Consider the following 19,752-nt stretch of genomic DNA (forward strand, 5'->3'; position numbering starts at 1 on the left):
CAGAGATAAAAATACGATTTTTAAATCCTACCTTCCCCATTTTGTATATATATTTAAACACATCTGGGTAAAAATGCTGAACCATGAAGAGTTTTCCCCCCTTTTTTTTGTTGTCATAAGAGGAAACAGAAAAATAAAAATTCTTGAAATTTTTTTTTGCCATTTTAGATTTGTTATCCAGTAATGATTAATAAAGAATTACATTAGTAAAAACAAACCAATTTTTAGTCAACATAAAATTATTTGTTGCTGAAAAACATACATTTTAGCAGGTTTAACATTTTGATAAACTGTCAGCAAGGACATTGCTTTGCCTTAAATCAAGTTTGTCAATAGTAGCATTAACAGATTATCGTGGGAGGTGATCTTGTGCATTGCAGGATATTTAGTGGCACCCCTGGTTTCCCATTCCCTACCCAACTCTGCAAACCAAAAAGGTCTCCAGACATTACCAAATGTCCCGTAGGGTAGGTAAAGTCCCACCTGCCAAACACAAATAGGTCTTTTGCCCCTAATTTACTCCAAAAAACAAACAAGAGGAAAAAAAAAAAAAAAACTTGATGTTGGGCAGCCCGGGTGGCTCAGCGGTTTAGCACCACCTTCAGCTCAGGGCATGATCCCTGAGACCTGGGATCGAGTCCCATGTCGGGCTCCCTGCATGGAGCCTGCTTCTCCCTCTGCCTTTGTCTCTGCCTCTCTCTCTCTGTGTCTTTCATGAGTGAATGAATGAATGAATGAATAAATAAATAAATAAATAATCTTTAAGAAAAATTTAAATAAATAAAATAAAATACTTGATGTTAATTTTTGAAAGGAATTCCCCCCATTGAGTGAAAAACATCCCCAACTTTGAGGAATGTTAGATTTTTACTGTCAGGTTTAATTTAGATTTTCTTAAAGCCTGGTTGGTAGGGTTTGGATTTTTGCTTTCAATGGAGCAAATTTTCTATTTTCTGGCATATGCCATTCATCATTTGTTCACCTATGAAGAACAGGTGCAAATTAGCTAAACACAGCTGGAACATTTTTATTAAAACAAATAGCAATCTATTCCTAAGTCACTTATTAGGAAAATATGACACTTTTTTCACCTAACTGATCAAGGACACATCAGGAATTCTGAAATAAAAAGATAGCAAAGACTGCAAGTTGTTCTCCATGAAATTCAATCTTTAACATGAGAGACTCCTAACTCTGGGAAACAAACAAGGGGTGGTAGAAAGGGAGGTGGGTGGGGGGTGGGGGTGACCGGATGACGGGCACTGGGGGGGGCACTTGATGCGATGAGCACTGGGTGTTATTCTATATGTTGGCAAATTGAACACCAATAAAAAATCAACTAAAAAAAAAGAAATTCAATCTTTAGAAACTACGGGACATTTCTTCACATCGGTTATCTAAAGCTAGACATCTTTTTCATCAGTTTAAAACTACAGGTAAAAGTTAACAACCAACTCTTCCCGAAACGGGACTATTGATCAAGGGCGATGCGAAGCTTTAAAGAGAAAATATCACAAAATCTGCGGGTCTTGGCATTTAATCTAGAAATATAACCACAAAATTCATCACCACAAAGATATTTATTAGTGTTGATTCTCTCCCTTCTAAAGAGGGGGGAGGAAAAAAAAATAAAAAAAAAAATAAAGAGGGGGGAGGGCGTCCCCAGAATCTTGCTGGACTTATTTGTGTGTGTGTGTGTGTGTGTGTGTGTGTGTGTGTGCGTGTTTCCCCCAGGAAAAAAAAATACAAAATAGCACAACATCAGAGTAACACTGACTGTGCTCTGAGGCACGTGCAAGTCTACTTCCCGTCACTCACCTATGTGGTACAGCCCAATCCAATCACTGGGGTCCACCTCCTCTTTAATGTCCCAGAAGATAATGAGGTTCTGGGCTTGCCCCAGCGTGTACTCGTACATGCTGGCGGTCAAGCTGGAGCGGCTCTCAGAGGTCACCAGGTCCGTGTCACTGTTCGCCCTCGGGAGGGTCATGTTCTCCGGCATAGAGCTCTGGGCCGCGAGGCTCTGGAGGTTCTCGGGGCTCAGCGTGTACCGCATCTGGGGGTTCCGGCGCCGCACGAACAGCAGGTGCTCCCGGGCGGAGCTGGCCATCCCGGCTGCCCCTGGAGGTTAGCTTCCCACGAGGCTGCAAGACACACACGGGCCCAGGCATCAGCATCCCTGCGCGGGGAACGGGGTGCAAGCTTTCCAGCCGTGAAGCCCCCCCAGCGCTCACCAACGCTCCACCACGCGATGAGCCTCTGCTGTCACAATAAAAACCATTAGTCCACTGTCAACGGAGGAGGCCAGAAGCGGCCTCTACAGACCGGGGTCAGGTGATGGCAAGGCCTACCCCCCGGGGACCCTCGAGCTCGCTGCACACAGCTTCCTCCTGGCAGTCAAGGCGAAGAGGGTCCCCCTACGAGCCCTTCTACGTCCATCCTTTCCTAGACACCCCACCTTCTGGAATGGTCCCCTTTTCTTTTACCCCCTCCCCACACACACACACATATATTTATTTCCTGTTGAAATTTAATTTCAGGGGCACCTGGGTGGCTCAATCAGTTCAGAGTCTGCCTTCAGCTCAGGTCATGATCCGGGGGTCCTGGGTTTGAACCCACGTTGGACTCCCTGCTCAGTGGGGAGTCTGCTTCTCCCTGCTGCTCCCCCGGCTTGTGCTGTCTCTCTAATAAATAAATAAAATCTTTAAAAAATGGAATCAAATTTTAAAAGAGCAAGACAGAAGATTTTGCCACAGTTGAAATATGCGGTTGAGCACAGGTTAACTTGCTCAATTTCCTTCTCACAGAATATAACCCATTAGAGTCTTTCTCAGGAACTTGCTCAAATGTCACCTCCTCTCTTAAATACGGTGGCCATCATCTTTAAAACTGCAACGCCCAGCCTTCCCCATGCCTCCTCTCTCCCTGTGTTTTTCTCCAACAGCAATTATTATGATCTGTTATTGGGTTATTGGGTCCCTCTCCCAACAAGAATGTAAGCTTGGGGAAAGGAAAGTGTCAGTAAATGGTGCCGGGAAAACTGGAACAAAATAATGAAACTGGACTCTTCTCTTACATAATACACAAAACCCACCCGAACTCAAAACGGATTGTAGATCTGAACAAAAACCCTGAAGCCATAAAACTCCAAGAAGAAAACACTGGCGGTAGGCAACTTGACTTCAGTCTTGACAATAATTTTTTAGATCCGACACCAAAAGCAGAGGCAACAAAAGCAAAAATAAACAGGTAGGTCTACATCACACTAAAACAGCTCTGAACAGCAAAAGAAACCATCGACCTTGAAGCTATCCTGTCTCTAAAAGCAGGAATAGTGGCCCCCTGGTGCTTGCATATAGCAAGGGAGGAGATGAAGTAGAGAAAGGGTGGAGGTGATCAGTACATCTCACTAACAAACATTCACACAGCACCTCCTCTGTTAAGTGATTTACAAATACAGATAAGCTATTTGTAAGACGTGTTAATAAATCAGGAGTTGTACATGCTTAAACCTCATCCTGTCTCAACTGGTGCCTCTCCTCAGTGGAGGGGACTTTAAAGTACCATGCATGATGGTTGTAAGGATTAGAAAAATCAGAAGTGAAAGTGTTTAGTAGAAAGAAACTACTGCTATTTTAAGGATAATGTACTCAGTGAATTAATTAATGTGCTATTTAGTTGGGGTGGCTCCAAGGACTGGAAGTCAGTTAACAGAAGTCAAATGCTAACGGCTACCTCTACACATGAACCATCACTGTGGGGGCACCTGGGTGGCTCAGTGGTTGAGCATCTGTCTTTGGCTCAGCTCATGATCCCGGGGTCCTGGGATCGAGTCCCGCATCAGCCTCCTCACAGGGAGCCTGCTTCTCCCTCTGCCTATGTCTCTGTCTCTCTATGTCTCTCTTGAATAAATAAATAAAATCTTAAAAAAAAAAATCACTGTGATTTCTGCCTTGTGCTAGATGACCCTGTAATTAGGAAAGAAGGAGAAAGCAGGCCATCCTTCCCCTGCCCCACTACTATTCGACAGGACTCCTGGCTACCAGAAGCCAGAAATCAGCTACATGAGGATGCACAGCCCTTCGAGTTATAGCTTCAGAACTCAACAACGTTTCTAAAATAATTGTTTCTACGTTAAAGAAATTAATTCCAATTTCCAAACAATCCTCTTGGGAAAGAACTCGTAAAGCCAAGCACCAAGAAGCCAGTAACTGCACATAGTGAGAGGCGAGAGTAAACAGAGAAGAAATTAGAAGAACCTTGGGCACAGAATAGGAAGCAAGTCAGTTGAAACCTCACTTAAGAGTGATGAGGAGGGAGCTATTCCAGGGTCTTGAGCAGAAGAGTCAAAATATGAAATATAAGTATGAGAAACGTCATCTGAGAGCCTCGGCAGGGCTGCTTGTAGGAGGAGGGAAACAGAGGTGGGGAAACCAGTTAGAAGCAGGGTAGTTAAGGCATCTGACACTTGGTGCTGCGAAATGGATTTTAGTAACACAGAAAGGAAATATATCAATTGGGAATATTTCAAAGAGCCCAAGGAATTGGCAACAGAATGGCAACAAGGGAGGAAAGTGGACAAAAATTGGGACTAAATTCTGGGTTTTCCATCTAAGTGACAACAAATTCCCAGAAACACTGATGCGGCTGAGCAAATCAATACCATCTCGGGTGGGTCTGAAGTAAATGCAATAAATCCAAGTAACTATGTCCCAAAGACTCTTGAGAGGGTGGGCGGAGTTGCGGGTTATTACGAGGCCAAAGAGAAAACAGAGAAAACAAATATTCAAATGCAAGTTTCTGCTTAACACTAGCCTTATTATTTATTAATTAGAATCAACAATGCCAATTCATCTTAAAAAGATTTATTAGTTTGGGGTTTAAGGCCTCATTCAGGGGATGCCTGGGTGGCTCCGTTAGGTTAAGCGGGTCAACTCTTGCTTTTGGCTCAGGTTGTGATCTCAGGGTTGTGAGATCAGGAGCCGCGTCAGGCAATATTCTCACATGGGAAAATGAGCTTGTGAAATGACAGAGGGTGGCTGCTTTACATTTTCTCCTATGGAAATCTAAGAATTCTTCATGTGTTTCTCCGTCTCCATTCCTAGGTCTTCTGCAAGAAGACAAATTTTCTTCAGGAAATGATCCATGCTCTTCTGAAAAGCTTCAGAAGATAAAGCTCATGGTAAAGGGAATTGATTAGTAGCCACCATATTTATTAACCAGAAAGCTGGTCCTTTCAAGCCCCTTAGACAATCCCTCCCATGTGCTGCCTCTGCTGCCGCGCCAGGTCCCATTCCCAAAGGGCCCAGTGCAATGTAGCACTCCTTAAAACCCCTCCCCGCGCTTCTATTTATGATTAGGTCTGCACTATGCTGCTCTCCCAGATAACAGACATCTGCTCAAACAACAACTAAAAACAAAATCACTTCTCTTCCAGAGGTCAAGAAACACGCGGTGACCAAGCAAATTGCGAAACACCTTAGTACACGACTTCATTTCCAAAAGCAGCAGATTTTGTGTAGAAGATACAGACAGCAGCAGACAACAGATACATCAAGCAAGTGTTTCTATTTAAAATATTTTTGCTCAAGAATCTGAAGGTCAATGTCAATTTACTAAATCTCACCCGAAGGGCAATTATTGACAACATTCCTGGTCAAAAGATTTTTTACAAACTAGAAACACACCCTAGGATTTTAACTTCCTAGACTGGACACTGATAAACAAAACCAATAATAATAACTAACATCCTGTTTAACCCTTCAAATTCCAAAAAAATAACCACACAAACATACACACACATGCACACACACCTGCTCAACTATACCATGCTTCAAACGCCATGTGTGTGTTTTACTATTTAAATGAGGAAAAACACTACGTCAAGAGACACTAAAGAACACATAATCTGCCTGCAATAAGCAGAGATAAGAGAAACCTAGGAAATCAGCGACCCCTCAGACCCGCAAGGTCAGTTGACAAGAGATGAAGAAAGCCGTCACCAAATTCTCAACTAAAGATCCTTCCCCAGTAGATTTCCATCATATCTGCTGCTAAGAGAAAGCGATTTTAAGTCATCACTCAGTGTTTATCATGCATAATCATAAGCCCAATGTTCAGCTTTCTCAGCAAGAGTATTCTAGTAAAAGGACTAATACCAGAAAATCCCTGCTATACAACCTGCCGGTGAATGCTCCTGACACAGGGCATTTTATAGAGAGCCTGAGGTGACTGCAGCTGCCACTCACTTCCCCTTCTTGGGTGCAGAAGTATCAGAAATACAATTAACGGGCAGCCCGGGTGGCTCAGCAGTTTAGCGCCACCTTCAGCCCTAGGCATGATCCTAGAGACCCAGGATCGAGTCCTACTTCGGGCTCCCTGCATGGAACCTGCTTCTCACTCTGCCTGTGTCTCTGCCTCTCTGTGTCTCTTATGAATAAATACATAAAATCTTTAAAAAAAAAATACAATTAACCCTCCAGGCTGCTGTTCTTTTTTTTTTTTTTTTTTTCTTTAATTTTTTTATTTATTTATGATAGGAACACAGTGAGAGAGAGAGAGGCAGAGACACAGGCAGAGGGAGAAGCAGGCTCCATGCACCGGGAGCCCGACGTGGGACTCGATCCCGGGTCTCCAGGGTCGCGCCCTGGGCCAAAGGCAGGCGCCAAACCGCTGGCGCCACCCAGGGATCCCCCGGCGCCACCCAGGGATCCCCCAGGCTGCTGTTCTTTAGGAAAAAGCCTCTTTTTCTTGTACTTTTATCAAATAATATGTTAGGATCCACAACATACGAATAGTCCACTTGTTAGTTGGGGGAAAAAAATGTACACAAATGGGAAGACGGAATTTTAAGTTCCAAAAGCTTTTAATTATAGACTGGAGTCCAACAGTGCTTTCAAGATGTTGTTTTAGCCTTTAATCACTGAATATGCAAATAGATAAATAAATAAGAGAAAATAATTCATTCTTTTTAGTTCTTTAAATTCAATAAGGTTTTGGGGCACCTGGGTGGCTCACTGGTTGAGCATTGCCTTCAGCTCAGGTCATGATCCTGGAGACCCAGGATGGAGTCCCACATCGAGCTCCCTGCATGGAGCCTGCTTCTCCCTCTGCCTGTGTCTCTGCCTCTCTCTGTGTCTCTTATGAATAAATAAATAAAATCTTCAAAATTCATTCATTAAGGTTTTTAATTCAATTATTAATCTTTTCTTTGCAGGTGTGAATAGATAATTCCCAAAAGAAAAAATGTTAAATAATTAATACTATATGCCATAAACAAATTTTTGAAAATGATATATAATTTTTTATCCATTAAAATGTCAACTTTGAAAAATAACAGTACTCAGAAGTGAAGGTACAGGGAGACACAAACTCGCATGCTGCTGAGAGGGGAGTTTCTCATAGCCTGCTAGCACCCTGGAAGAAAAAAGACATCTAGACCAAAACTGAAGGAGCTTCAAGGAAGGAAAAAAGGAAAGAAAAGAAAGAAAAGAAAGAAAAGAAAGGAAAGAAGGGAAGGAAGGAAGGAAGGAAGGAAGGAAGGAAGGAAGGAAGGAATTAAGTAAGTAAGAAGTAAAAAACAGACAAGAAAAATACAGAAAAACAATAAAGCATAACGAATAAAGCCGAACGCCCGCCCTCAACGCCAAACCACTCCTACCGAAGCCCTAACTTCCGCCCGACCTCAACCACCTCCAACCGAGAAATCCGCCACACATCCCACGACCAGAACTAACGCACGCACGAGAATTGTGTTTTGCTGTGGGCTTTTCGTAGATGGCTTTTAAGATGTTGAGGAATGTTCCCTCTATCCCTACACTCTGAAGAGTTTTGATCAGGAATGGATGCTGTATTTTGTCAAATGCTTTCTCTGCATCTAATGAGAGGATCATATGGTTCTTGGTTTTTCTCTTGCTGATATGATCAATCACATTGATTGCTTTACGAGTGTTGAACCAGCCTTTCCCCTAAGATCAGGAACAAGACAGGGATATCCACTCTCACCACTGCTATTCAACATAGTACTGGAAGTCCTAGCCTCAGCAATCAGACAACAAAAAGACATTAAAGGCATTCAAATTGGCAAAGAAGAAGTCAAACTCTCCCTCTTCGCCAATGACATGATACTCTACGTAGAAAACCCACAAGTCTCCACCCCAAGATTGCTAGAACTCATACAGCAATTTGGTAGCATGGCAGGATACAAAATCAATGCCCCGAAATCAATGGCATTTCTATACACTAACAATGAGACTGAAGAAAGAGAAATTAAGGAGTCAATCCCATTTACAATTGCACCCAAAAGCATAAGATACCTAGGAATAAACCTAACCAAAGACGTAAAGGATCTATACCCTAAAAACTACACAACACGTCTAAAAGAAATTGAGGAAGACACAAAGAGATGGAAAAATATTCCATGCTAATGGATTGGCAGAATTAATATTGTGAAAATGTCAATGTTACCCAGGGCAGTGTACACGTTTAATGCAATCCCTATCAAAATACCATGCACTTTCTTCAGAGAGTGAGAATAAATTATTTTAAGATTTGTGTGGAATCAGAAAAGACCCCGAATAGCCAGGGGAATTTTAAAAAAGACAACCATATCTGGGGGCATCACAATGCCAGATTTCAGGTTGTACTACAAAGCTGTGGTCATCAAGACAGTGTGGTCCTGGCACAAAAACAGACACATAGATCAATGGAACAGAAGAGAGAACCCAGAAGTGGAACTTTATGGTCAACTAATATTCGATAAAGGAGGAAAGACTATCCATTGGAAGAAAGACAGTCTCTTCAATACATGGTGCTGGGAAAATTGGACATCCACATGCAGAAGAATGAAACTAGACCACTCTCTTGCACCAGACACAAAGATAACTCAAAATGGATGAAAGATCTAAATGTGAGACAAGAGTCCATCAAAATCCTAGAGAAGAACACAGGCAACACCCTTTATGAACTTGGCCACAGTAACTTCTTGCAAGATACATCCACGAAGGCAAAAGAAACAAAAGCAAAAATGAACTATTGGGACTTCATCAAGATAAGAAGCTTTTGCACAGCAAAGGATACAGTCAACAAAACTAAAAGACAACCTACAGAATGGGAGAAGATATTTGCAAATGACATATCAGATAAAGGGCTAGTTTCCAAGATCTGTAAAGAACTTATTAAACTCAACAGCAAAGAAACAAACAATCCAATCATGAAATGGGCAAAAGACATGAACAGAAATCTCACAGAGGAAGACATAGACATGGCCAACATGCACATGAGAAAATGCTCTGCATCACTTGCCATCAGGGAAATACAAATCAAAGCCACCATGAGATACCACCTCACACCACTGAGAATGAGGAAAATTAACAAGGCAGGAAACCACAAATGTTGGAGAGGATGCGGAGAAAAGGGAACCCTCTTACACTGTTGGTGGGAATGTGAACTGGTGCAGCCACTCTGGAAAACTGTGTGGAGGTTCCTCAAACAGTTAAAAATAGACCTGCCCTACGACCCAGCAATTGCACTGTTGGGGATTTACCCCAAAGATACAGATGCAATGAAATGCCGGGACACCTGCACCCCAATGTTTCTAGCAGGAATGTCCACAATAGCCAAACTGTGGAAGGAGCCTCGGTGTCCATCGAAGGATGAATGGATAAAGAAGATGTGGTTTATGTATACAATGGAATATTACTCAGCTATTAGAAACGACAAATACCCACCATTTGCTTCAACATGGATGGAACTGGAAGGTATTATGCTGAGTGAAGTAAGTCAGTCGGAGAAGAACAAACAGTGTATGTTCTCATTCATTTGGGGAATATAAATAATAGTGAAAGGGAATATAGGGGAAGGGAGAAGAAATGTGTGGGAAATATCAGAAAGGGAGACAGAACATAAAGACTCCTAACTCTGGGAAACGAACTAGGGGTAGTGGAAGGGGAGGAGGACAGGGGGTGGGGGTGAGTGGGTGATGGGCACTGAGGTGGACACTTGACAGGATGAGCACTGGGTGTTATTCTGTATGTTGGTAAATTGAACACCAATAAAAAATTACTTTATTAAAAAAAAGAAAAGAAAGAAAGAAGAAAGAAAGAAAAAGAAAGAAAGAAAGAAAGAAAGAAAGAAAGAAAGAAAGAAAGGAAGAAAGAAAGAAAGAAAGAAAGTTAGTTAGTTGTTAGGAGAAGAGGAAATGAATGTTGGACCAAAATAAAGGAGAAAAAAAAACTAACAAAATATCAGTACCCAAATGACAGACCCTTATATATATAATGAGAGAAGAAAATAGAATAGGAAAGCAAGTATGGGAAGAATAGAGGCAAGAAATTTATTCATTTACCCCAAAAGTTAAAGTGTGTAATGAGTCCCTTACTGGAATGATATTCATTGGCATAGATATCAAGTTTTTAAAACACTGATCTATGTTTCTAAGATATATTAAATTAAGAAGAGTAAAACTTTAAGAATCATTTTTAAACATTATGCCAGATTAGAAAAACTGGAACCAAACTTCATGTATTTTCAATACGTTTTTTTGAAATTCCAACTTGCTTTCCAGTAAAACACAAATGAGGTTCCATGGTCTACCCAACTATTTCCTAAAAAAACAAAAACTCTTTGCTTTTACATCAAGCACTGTTGGGGATTTGCTTGTCTGTTTATAAATATCGATGGCTTGTGTAGGGGAAGTAGAATCGATTCATTTTAAAGTCATCGCTTTTGAAAGATACTAAACTTCCACTCCCTGAATATCCCTAGGGCAAAAGACAGCTCTTTCTTTTTTTTTTCTTTTGCATGGAACACATCCCAAAACATTATCTTTACTAAAGCTGTGGATAATTACCAACTGTTGGTAAATGGAATTCAGACATTAAAAATTCTGCATTCCTTTGTGGTAGCTGGAACACATTCGCCTGGGAAAGTCTTTCCTGCAAGGCCAACCACAAAACACAAGCTCCTAGTTACTGACTGTCAAAAGCTGCTTAGAAGAGACAACCAACTGTATTTCAATACAATTGTTTATTCCATAAAACACCCAGAGGTCTTAACTATGAACACCAGTAATAGCTACATGCACTCTGTACCCCACGGAACACATTTTTTTAAGCCTCACTGCTTCTCTTTCTCTCCATTCCCCCTGCCGCAGCAGGACTAAGCCAAGTTCACGTCAGATCCTGTCTAGACGGTCACTTCTCAGCCGGCCTCCCTGACTCCCATGTTTTCTCCCAACCCATCCTCTGTCTCCCCCAGTGCAGCAGCACCTCTTTGGGGACACTACTCCTGGTCAAGTAGTAACGTAATCAAAGGGCCGGGGTGCGAGCAAGTCAAGGCAGGGTGAGCAGGGCAGGCCTCTCACAGGCAGGGACTCTGAAGCCCATTAAGCTGAAATCTGAAGTCAGGTCTTTGCAAAGTCCAGGTGACAGGTGACGATGGCATGACTTTGAATGGTGGCACGGCTCTGAGGGTCAGGGTGGAGACAGGAGGAGGGAATTCTGAGTGGATCTCCTTACACTTCCTGAAAGGACCACATTAAACACTTCCATACGGGACGTGCTCCGTGCAAGCTTATCTATGCCTGAAGTGCTTACTTAGCATGCTCAGCGTGGCCTTGCCATGCCCTCCACCTACAGCACGGCCCGAAGGCCGCTCTCTTCCCGAAGAACACCCAGCCCAAGGCCACCCTCCTACCCCTGAATCCCAGGGGCCTTTTTACATCATTCTTACCCCCTACACTTCACAGCGCCTCACAGTCTAACTGGGAAGATTCGTGTCTGCCCTTGTCAGACTATAAACTCTCTGAGGACAATTACGGTTTCTCTTGCATGTTGCATCCTTCACTAAGTACCATGTGCTCGGTTAACATTTTCCAAGTAAATAAATGGAAGGTGTTAACTGCCAGTAATGAGAAAAGAAGAATTTGAAAGGACCAGATCAACAGCAGGAGCACATGTTGACTTTTCTTCAGAATTTAGCCAGCCATTCAAGAAAGATTTATCAAGTCAGGAGCCTACTTTATGCTGAAATGTGTAAGATGCGGGCCTTGCTATAGTATGGAAAGAAATCAAAACCGACCTACATGAAGGAAATTGAAAGCAATTGCCTTCTATGCTGTATGGAGTTAAGTGCATAAGTCAGTAAGAATTCGCTGCAGAGAATGATCAGCACGGATTGCAAGTGTTTAAAAGAAGCCTAATGAGAAAAATTGAGCTGGACTTTGAAAGATATGAAGAGGCCAGGGAAACATGGCATGAATTCTAAGCCAAAGAAAGAATCCAATTTAAAAAAGGGAAGATAGGAATGAGCTTTCAATAGCATCTCTCAGATCCAAACCCCTAACATCTGACCTCTGAATAAAGAATCACCTCCTTCGTTGCTCCTACCCTTGATCTCTTGCTGTCTATTCTCAAAACAGCAACCAGAATTATTTTTTTAATGGAAGTCAGATCATTTGCTTTCTACTCAAAACCCTCTAGAGGTCCCCATTTCACTTAGAATAAAAACCAAAACCCATAGAATGGTCTACAAGGCCCACAAGATCTGGTCCCTGGTCCCCTCTGACTTGGTCTACCACTGTGGCCACCCATGTTCATATCATCCCAGTCCCACTGCAGCTCCGAGAAGGCATCAGCCATACTCTGCCACAGGGCCTTTGCATCTGCTGTTTCCTTTGCCACAGAAGCTCTTCTTTTTCAATATCCACATGGCTCACTTTGCTGCCCCTTCCCATGCTTACCAAATGCCACCCTCTCAGTAGGACCTTCCCTGACCACTGTATTAAAATTTCAACTGCCTCAACACTACCCTTTCCCTGCTATATTTTTTCTCCATAGCACTTCCACATTCTAGTATCCAGTATGTTATTAGTGTCTCTCTAGAGTCTAGTATATCTCCTCACTATGAAGGTATGCTTCATGGAGAGTCAGAAATGACAGACAGACATCATCTCTAAGTAGGCAAATGAATTTAGATGTTTTTTTTTTTCAGCAGAGCACCAAGAACAGTGCCCATTCAATTCAATAATCAGTTGTCGTTTTTAACTTTACAGGTGATTTGCTACCACAGTAAGATTTCTAGTGGATGCCATTTCACTGGCACCATGCAATGGTTGTGGGGAAGCTGCAAACATACAGGTTACATTTCAAAGTCTGAGATTACCAACTGGTATTTACCATTATTACCAAGTTAACAAAAGGCACCTCTGAACAGAAAAGGGGAAAAGGTATGGAATAGACAATAAGTAATCATGTTAGAGAAGGGAGTCACAAGTAAGTCATAAACACGGAGTGCTAAACTGACCGGAATGTTCGCACAAGCAATCTCCAACGCTTACTATGTGTGAAACACTGTTCTAGCTCCAAGGAACCACAGATCAAATAGATTCCATTCTCCAGGAACTTAGAGTCTTATGACTAGAAAAAGAATGAGGTGCCCAGGTGGCTCAGTCACGTAAGCACCGGACTCTTGGTTTCGGCTCAGACATGATCGCAGGTTCCTGAGATTGAGCTTCTCTCTAATTCCCTCTGTCCCTCCCCCTGCTCGTGTCCTCTCCCTCCCCCTCTCTCACTCATAAATAAATACATCTTTTTTTAAGAAGACTAGTAAAAGAATGAATTTTAAAATAAATCGCCCAATTTCTAAGATTTCTAAGATTCCCAGTCGCTTGGACAATCATCCGGAAGAACTGAAAAATTAAATGAACACCAACGTGCAGCATGTGGGGAAGGAAACAGTTCTCTTTGGTATCATGATCCTGCCTACTGACATCAAGTTTAATCTCAATTCAAGTATTAGGATAAGAAATGTTTGAAACCTTTCCCAAAAGAACTATCTGTATTTTCACAGTACTATCGTTTCCAAATTCTTTTGACAAAAAAAAAAGAGATCTTTGGTGCCTAGGTATTCATTATCCAGCTCCAGTCTATTAAGCAGCTGAGGAAGAAAGCAAAACATATCACAAAACAGTGAATTGAAGACTTTGTACGTTATTCCCCATTCAACCGCTCCTTCCTTGCAATGACTGAGCTGCTCCCTGCCATTCATCTGTCAATCATTCATTGAACCTCAGATGTTTCGAGAATAAAATGCGAAGAGAAACTGCATGAACTTGTAAAAGATTCAGGAATTCATACAAGTCAATGAAAGAGATTTTGAATAACTTCTTGAATCACACGCAAAACCACTGATTAATAAGGGCCTGGCAAAGTTAGAATAGTTGACAAGAGAAGGAGGAAGAAAAGTAAAAGCAATTTGAATGTCACAGGCTGCGGTAAGGTCGATAGAGCCCTGCCACAATTTTTTGCAATAAGACTTTCAAGACTGTGGTAAGAAAGACAAATACTACATTGTGCAATCATACAATTGTCTTGAAAAAGTTAACTCCTCTCAACTCTTGAAAAACTTCGACACCTTCATTTGTTCTTTCTTCCTTCCAAAATAGTTAGGCCATATTTGTGATTATAATCTAAATTTTGTTGTATGTAAGACAAACTGATACACATAATTTGAGCTTTTCCTTGTCCAGACTTAACCCCTTCCCCCCTTATTTACTATAAAACTTGGCTTCCCACTGGGAACAGATTCACTTTAAAAGGCCTGCTTTTCTGGTATCTGCCATACATCCTCGGCCCCCACCTTCAGCCTCATGTTATCTCCACAGTTGCCCTATGATGAAGCAATTGATTCTAGATTTGATTTCCAAATGAGAGCACCAAGCGAGTGGGTGACACAGTTGAGAGCCACACTCAGGTGTCCTGAAGGCCTGCTTCTCTGCCCATATATCACAGCTTCTTGTGTTTCCTACACCTAGGTCATGTCATATAGTACCTAGGGTTACCCACCAAATTGGGGAGTGGGGAGATAAAATCATCTATTTACAGGGTTGAAAGCCAGTGCCCTACATGCAGGTGCCAAGTAGTGTCCCACTGCCAAAGCAGAGCTCCTGAGTTCACCTGAACGACCTTGCTTTCTTCCTCAGTCTCCGGTTCTCATATTTGGTCCACGTACTATAAACTCTGCAGGCATAGAAAGTCATTATTTATTTATTTGTTATGAGCCACAGATGTATTATAAGTCAACTTTATAAGCCCATAATGCTTTTCAGAAGTAGCAACTTCCCTCCGTTAAGGCAGTCTCCATGGGCTCTGACAACTCTGTCATACGCAGGTGTAACAGAGGTTGGAAAGAGCGGCTTTGCCAAGGGGAGACCTTCCAGAGTTAGACTCATTAAGGTCCCAATCCTTTGCCTTTCTCTTCTCACGCATCCATTTTTTTTTTTTAAGGAAAATGAATGCATACTTAGAGGGCTCCTTGTACAAGCACGTGAACGTCTGTACTCAGAAATCCTAAGGTAAGCTGCAAAATGAAGCTCTGCCTCCCTTATCAACTCCCACATCAACACTCAAATCCACATCATGGGAGGTATACTAAAGACAGTGCTGACCTCTTGGCCTGAAGATAAGGAAGGAGGAAATTAGTGATGTCAAGTACGATGCCTGCCTAAAGTACTAGCTTCTTCCCACCCAGAAGCCCTGGTGCACACAACTAACCATCAGGGTTCCCTAATGGCTCTCCAGATGGCTTCAGAACCACAAGTTGTAAGTCCTGACACAAAGCAATTTAGTCTTTTCTTGCTCTTTCCCACTAGTCTCACCAGATGTCCAGTGTAGTAGCAGAGACACAGTAATTACTGAAAGTAGAACAAATGAGGACATAAGGATGAAGCAAGGTTTGAAGTCTCAAGGAATGACTTCTAGAAAATAAACAATTCTTACAAAAGAATGATAGAACTATTTTAATTAGGTTATGCATCAGATAAAGTTACATAACTACAAATAAAATTACCAATTTCTCTCTAAAGATGTTGAAAAAATTTCATTTGTTTCAATGAGTCAAATGAGTTCAACTTATTAAATTTAAGGAAATCGGCTTCCTGCCCCCAAATTCAATATACAAGAAGTAGCATTTTAGTTAATACGTTAAAATCTGTTCAAAGAAAGAAATTCATTCCATTTATAAATGAAATTAAATACTTATTTTGCTTAGAATGCTGCACTATTAAATTTAGAAAGATAACCATGGTCTTAAATACTTGTTTCAAACAAATTAAATCTAATTAAAATGAAAACCAAATATTGGTTGTAATTGGGGAACTGTCTCAAAAACCTATGCACTTATCCATTACCTCATCAATGCAATTTTTTGAAGTCTATTTATTTATTTAAGTAATCTCTACATGCAACGTGGGGCTAAACTCATTATCCTGAGAACAAGGGCTCCGTTTTTTCTGACTGAGCCATCCAGGATCAATTATTTTTTTTAAAGAAGGATCTCAGGGGATCCCCGGGTGGCTCAGTGGTTCGGCGCCTGCCTTTGGCCCAGGGCGCGATCCTGGAGCTCCGGGATCGAGTCGTGTGTCGGGCTCCTGGCATGGAGCCTGCTTCTCCCTCCTCCCGTGTCTTTGCCTCTCTTTCTCTCTCTCTCTCTCTCTCTCTCTCTATCATAAACAAACAAACAAACAAACAAATAAATAAATAAATCTTTAAAAAAAAAATAAAGAAGGATCCCAGGGTAAACTAAAAACCCACTCTTTGTTATAGTAAGACCTTCTGTCCTGATACATGAATAACGGGGATAAAGAAGAGATTCTGAATCCTAAGTACTAGCACTCATCCCCTCCTTTTTTCCATAAGGAGTAAATTGTTCCCATATGTGCCTCTGGAGCTATGAGTACTTCGATGGTCAGCCCGGCAGAGAACCAGAGAGACAGCTATAGACGACTCCAGTCTCAATCCAGATTGCCTAAAACAAGGCGTACCCCGGGGCTCTCCTGACACTTCTCTCTTTTTGGTTAGGCAAGTTGAGTTGGTTTCTGTCACAGACTTAAAGAATCCTAGGTAATACACTGTCCTGTTATTTTGTGTACAAAATCTACATAATAGGTGAAGCTGGGAAGCAAAATTGAAAACTCCAAAGAATGTAAGTTGCCCTAAAAATACTCTGGTGTTAGCCAGAGAGGGTCAAGGGAAGAGAGATAAGAAAAAGACTAGAGGGTGAGAAGGGTAAGGGCAGGGGGGGGGGTTAGGGAGTCATAGATCAAAATATACGAACATCCAGGTATAAGATGAACAAGTCCTGGGGACCTAATGGTGATTATATTTAATAATACTGTATTATATACTTAAAAGTTGCTAAGGGAGTAGATTTTAAAAGCTCTCACCACAAAAAAGAAATGGTTATTATGTGATGTAATAGAGGTGTTAACTAAAGCTACAGTGGCGATCATTTCACAATATATGTCTATCAAATCACCATGTTTTACACCTGAAACTTATATAATGTTATATGTCAGTTATATCTCAAAAAGGTTGGGGGTGAAGAAAAGACCTAAGGAAAAACATTGTAGAGATTAGGTATGGAAAGTATTTTTTTTCTGGGAGATTAGGAAGAGGAAGATGGAAAAAGCAGCTACCAGGAATATGACAAGCAAGAAAATGTGTTAAACTACCATTTGGTAGACCTCAACCCAAATCTACTAATTCTAACCTATCTATGGGGTGGGGCCCATACATCAGATTTTTAACATACTCCCCAGTTAATGTTGTTAAATGCTGAAATCTGAGAACTGCTAACATAAGAAATTACCAGTTAATATCCCTATATAGTCCCTCATTAGACCCAATAACTTAGATACTAGCTTCCCAAGTACATCTAAGTTTATTAAGCTACATTTTAAAAGAATCAAAAGTCAACTGAGAGAATTCAGTCTCTATAAAATTTCTTCAATTCTATTTTCTATAAAATCTAGGCTGACATAATTATTTAAACTTATTAAAAACTTTAATAACACAAGACTTTATTTATCGCCATCCTTATTTTTAAAAAATTGCATGACATGTTAGCATATGATACTCACTAAGTTGAAAAGAAGCAAGCCAAAAAAACAAGGGGAAGTAAGCCAGCGGTAAAGTTTATACCCAGAATTCACATCATTCAGCACTGCCCAGGTACTAGAAATAGGCCATTATTTTGTCTCTGAACTTTCTAGCATCCCTACCAAAGAATTACAAGAACACAAGATCAGTCCACGTATCCATAATATAAATAAGAATGTTTTTCTGGTGATGAAAGGAGAGTTGTCTATTAGTCTTCATGACATATGAAGTATTATTCTTACAGCTACATCAGGTACAATAGTGTTGTCGTATCACTATTCTCATTAATATCATTGGCTTAACACAAACAGCCCCAAGTCAGGCACATTCACACATAGCTCCACAATGGCCTACAATATGCTATCCGCTACAAGAGCTATGAGCCACATGTGGCTACTGAGCAACTGAAATGTGGCTGGTCCAAGGTAAAATATGCTGTAGGTATAAAATCCCAGATTTTAAAGACTTAGTACCTCCAAAAAAAAGCAAAATATCTCAGTAACACATTTATATTCATTACATATTGAAATGATAGTGTTTCAGGTATATTGAGTTAAATAAAATAGGTTTTCTGTTTATATTTAGTTAAATTTTGCTTAGTTAACAAACAGTGCAATATTGGGTTTCTGGAATAGAATTCAATGATTCGACACTTATATACAACACCCAATGCCTATCACCCATTCACCCTATTGCCCACCTACCTTCCTCCATCAACCCTCAGTTTGTTCTCTAACACTAGGGGTCTCCTACAGTTTGTTTCCTTCTCTCCTTTCTCATCTTCCCATATGTTCATCTGTTTTGTTTCCTAGATTCCACATATAAGTGAAATCATATGGCATTTATCTTTCTCTGACTTACTTTGCTTAGCATGATACACCCTAGCTCCTCCATCTACATAATTATAAATGTCAAGATTTCCTTCTTTTTTGATGGCTGAGTAATATTCCTGTGTGTGTGTGTGTGTGTGTGTGTGTGTGTGTGTACACCACATCGTTGTTGGTTTTTTTTATAGTTACTATGTCATACTTTAATGTTCTCTTTCTTACTGGAACATACGATAATGGCATCTTAAAATCAGTGTTTAGATTCTATGAGGGGTGCTGGTTTTCCATTATTTGGAGATTATTTGGAGGGCATTTTTTCTCTTCCTTAATTCATTCTCAGACATGTTTTTCAGCCATTATTTGAGATGACATCAGCATATTGCTACCAGGGAATTGATTTTGTATCCTGTTACTTGACTGAATTTATCAGTTCTAATCGATTTCTGGTGGAGTCTTTCAGGTTTGCTATATAGAGTATCATGTAATCTGCAAATAGTGAGAGTTTGACTTCTTCCTCATATGTCTCATTGCCTTTTAGTTCTTTTTGTTGTCTGATGGTGGTAGCTAGGCCGACCAGTACCAGGGTTGAATGAAGGTAGTGAGAATGGACATCCTTGTCTTGTTGATCTTAGTGAGAAAGGTCTATTTTTCCCCAGGAAGTCACCATATCTTCTTTATCCATTCATCAGTCCATGGACATTTGGGTTCTCTCCATAGTTCGGCCATTGTTGATAATGCTGCTGTAAACATCAGTGTGCATGTATCCCTTTGAAACTGTATTTTTGTACCCTTTGTGTAAATACTTATAAGTGCAATTGCTGGATCATCTGGTAGTTCTATTTTTAACTTCTTGTGGAACCTCCATACTGTTTTCCAGAGTGGCTAAATAAAATAGATTTCAAATTACTCTCACCTGTTTTTTTTACCATTCCTAAGGTGGCTCCTAAAGACATTAACATGAGTGGCTCACATGTTGCTACTGGAATAGT

The 19,752-nt window shown here is 40.9% G+C and overlaps 1 protein-coding gene across 1 annotated transcript in view; it reads right to left on the reverse strand.

Annotated features, from left to right (window-relative positions):
- Window positions 1–19,752, reverse strand: part of HECW2 (HECT, C2 and WW domain containing E3 ubiquitin protein ligase 2) — a 363,663-nt gene that overhangs the window by 224,812 nt on the left and 119,099 nt on the right. Inside the window, exon 2 of the mRNA XM_038585899.1 lies at window positions 1,819–2,144. Coding sequence (XP_038441827.1) covers window positions 1,819–2,110 — 292 coding nt within the window. The 5' untranslated portion in view covers window positions 2,111–2,144. The remainder of the gene's footprint in view (window positions 1–1,818; window positions 2,145–19,752) is intronic.

Source organism: Canis lupus, chromosome 37 (genome assembly GCF_011100685.1).
Source record: "Canis lupus familiaris isolate Mischka breed German Shepherd chromosome 37, alternate assembly UU_Cfam_GSD_1.0, whole genome shotgun sequence".
Classification (NCBI taxonomy): Eukaryota; Metazoa; Chordata; class Mammalia; order Carnivora; family Canidae; genus Canis; species Canis lupus.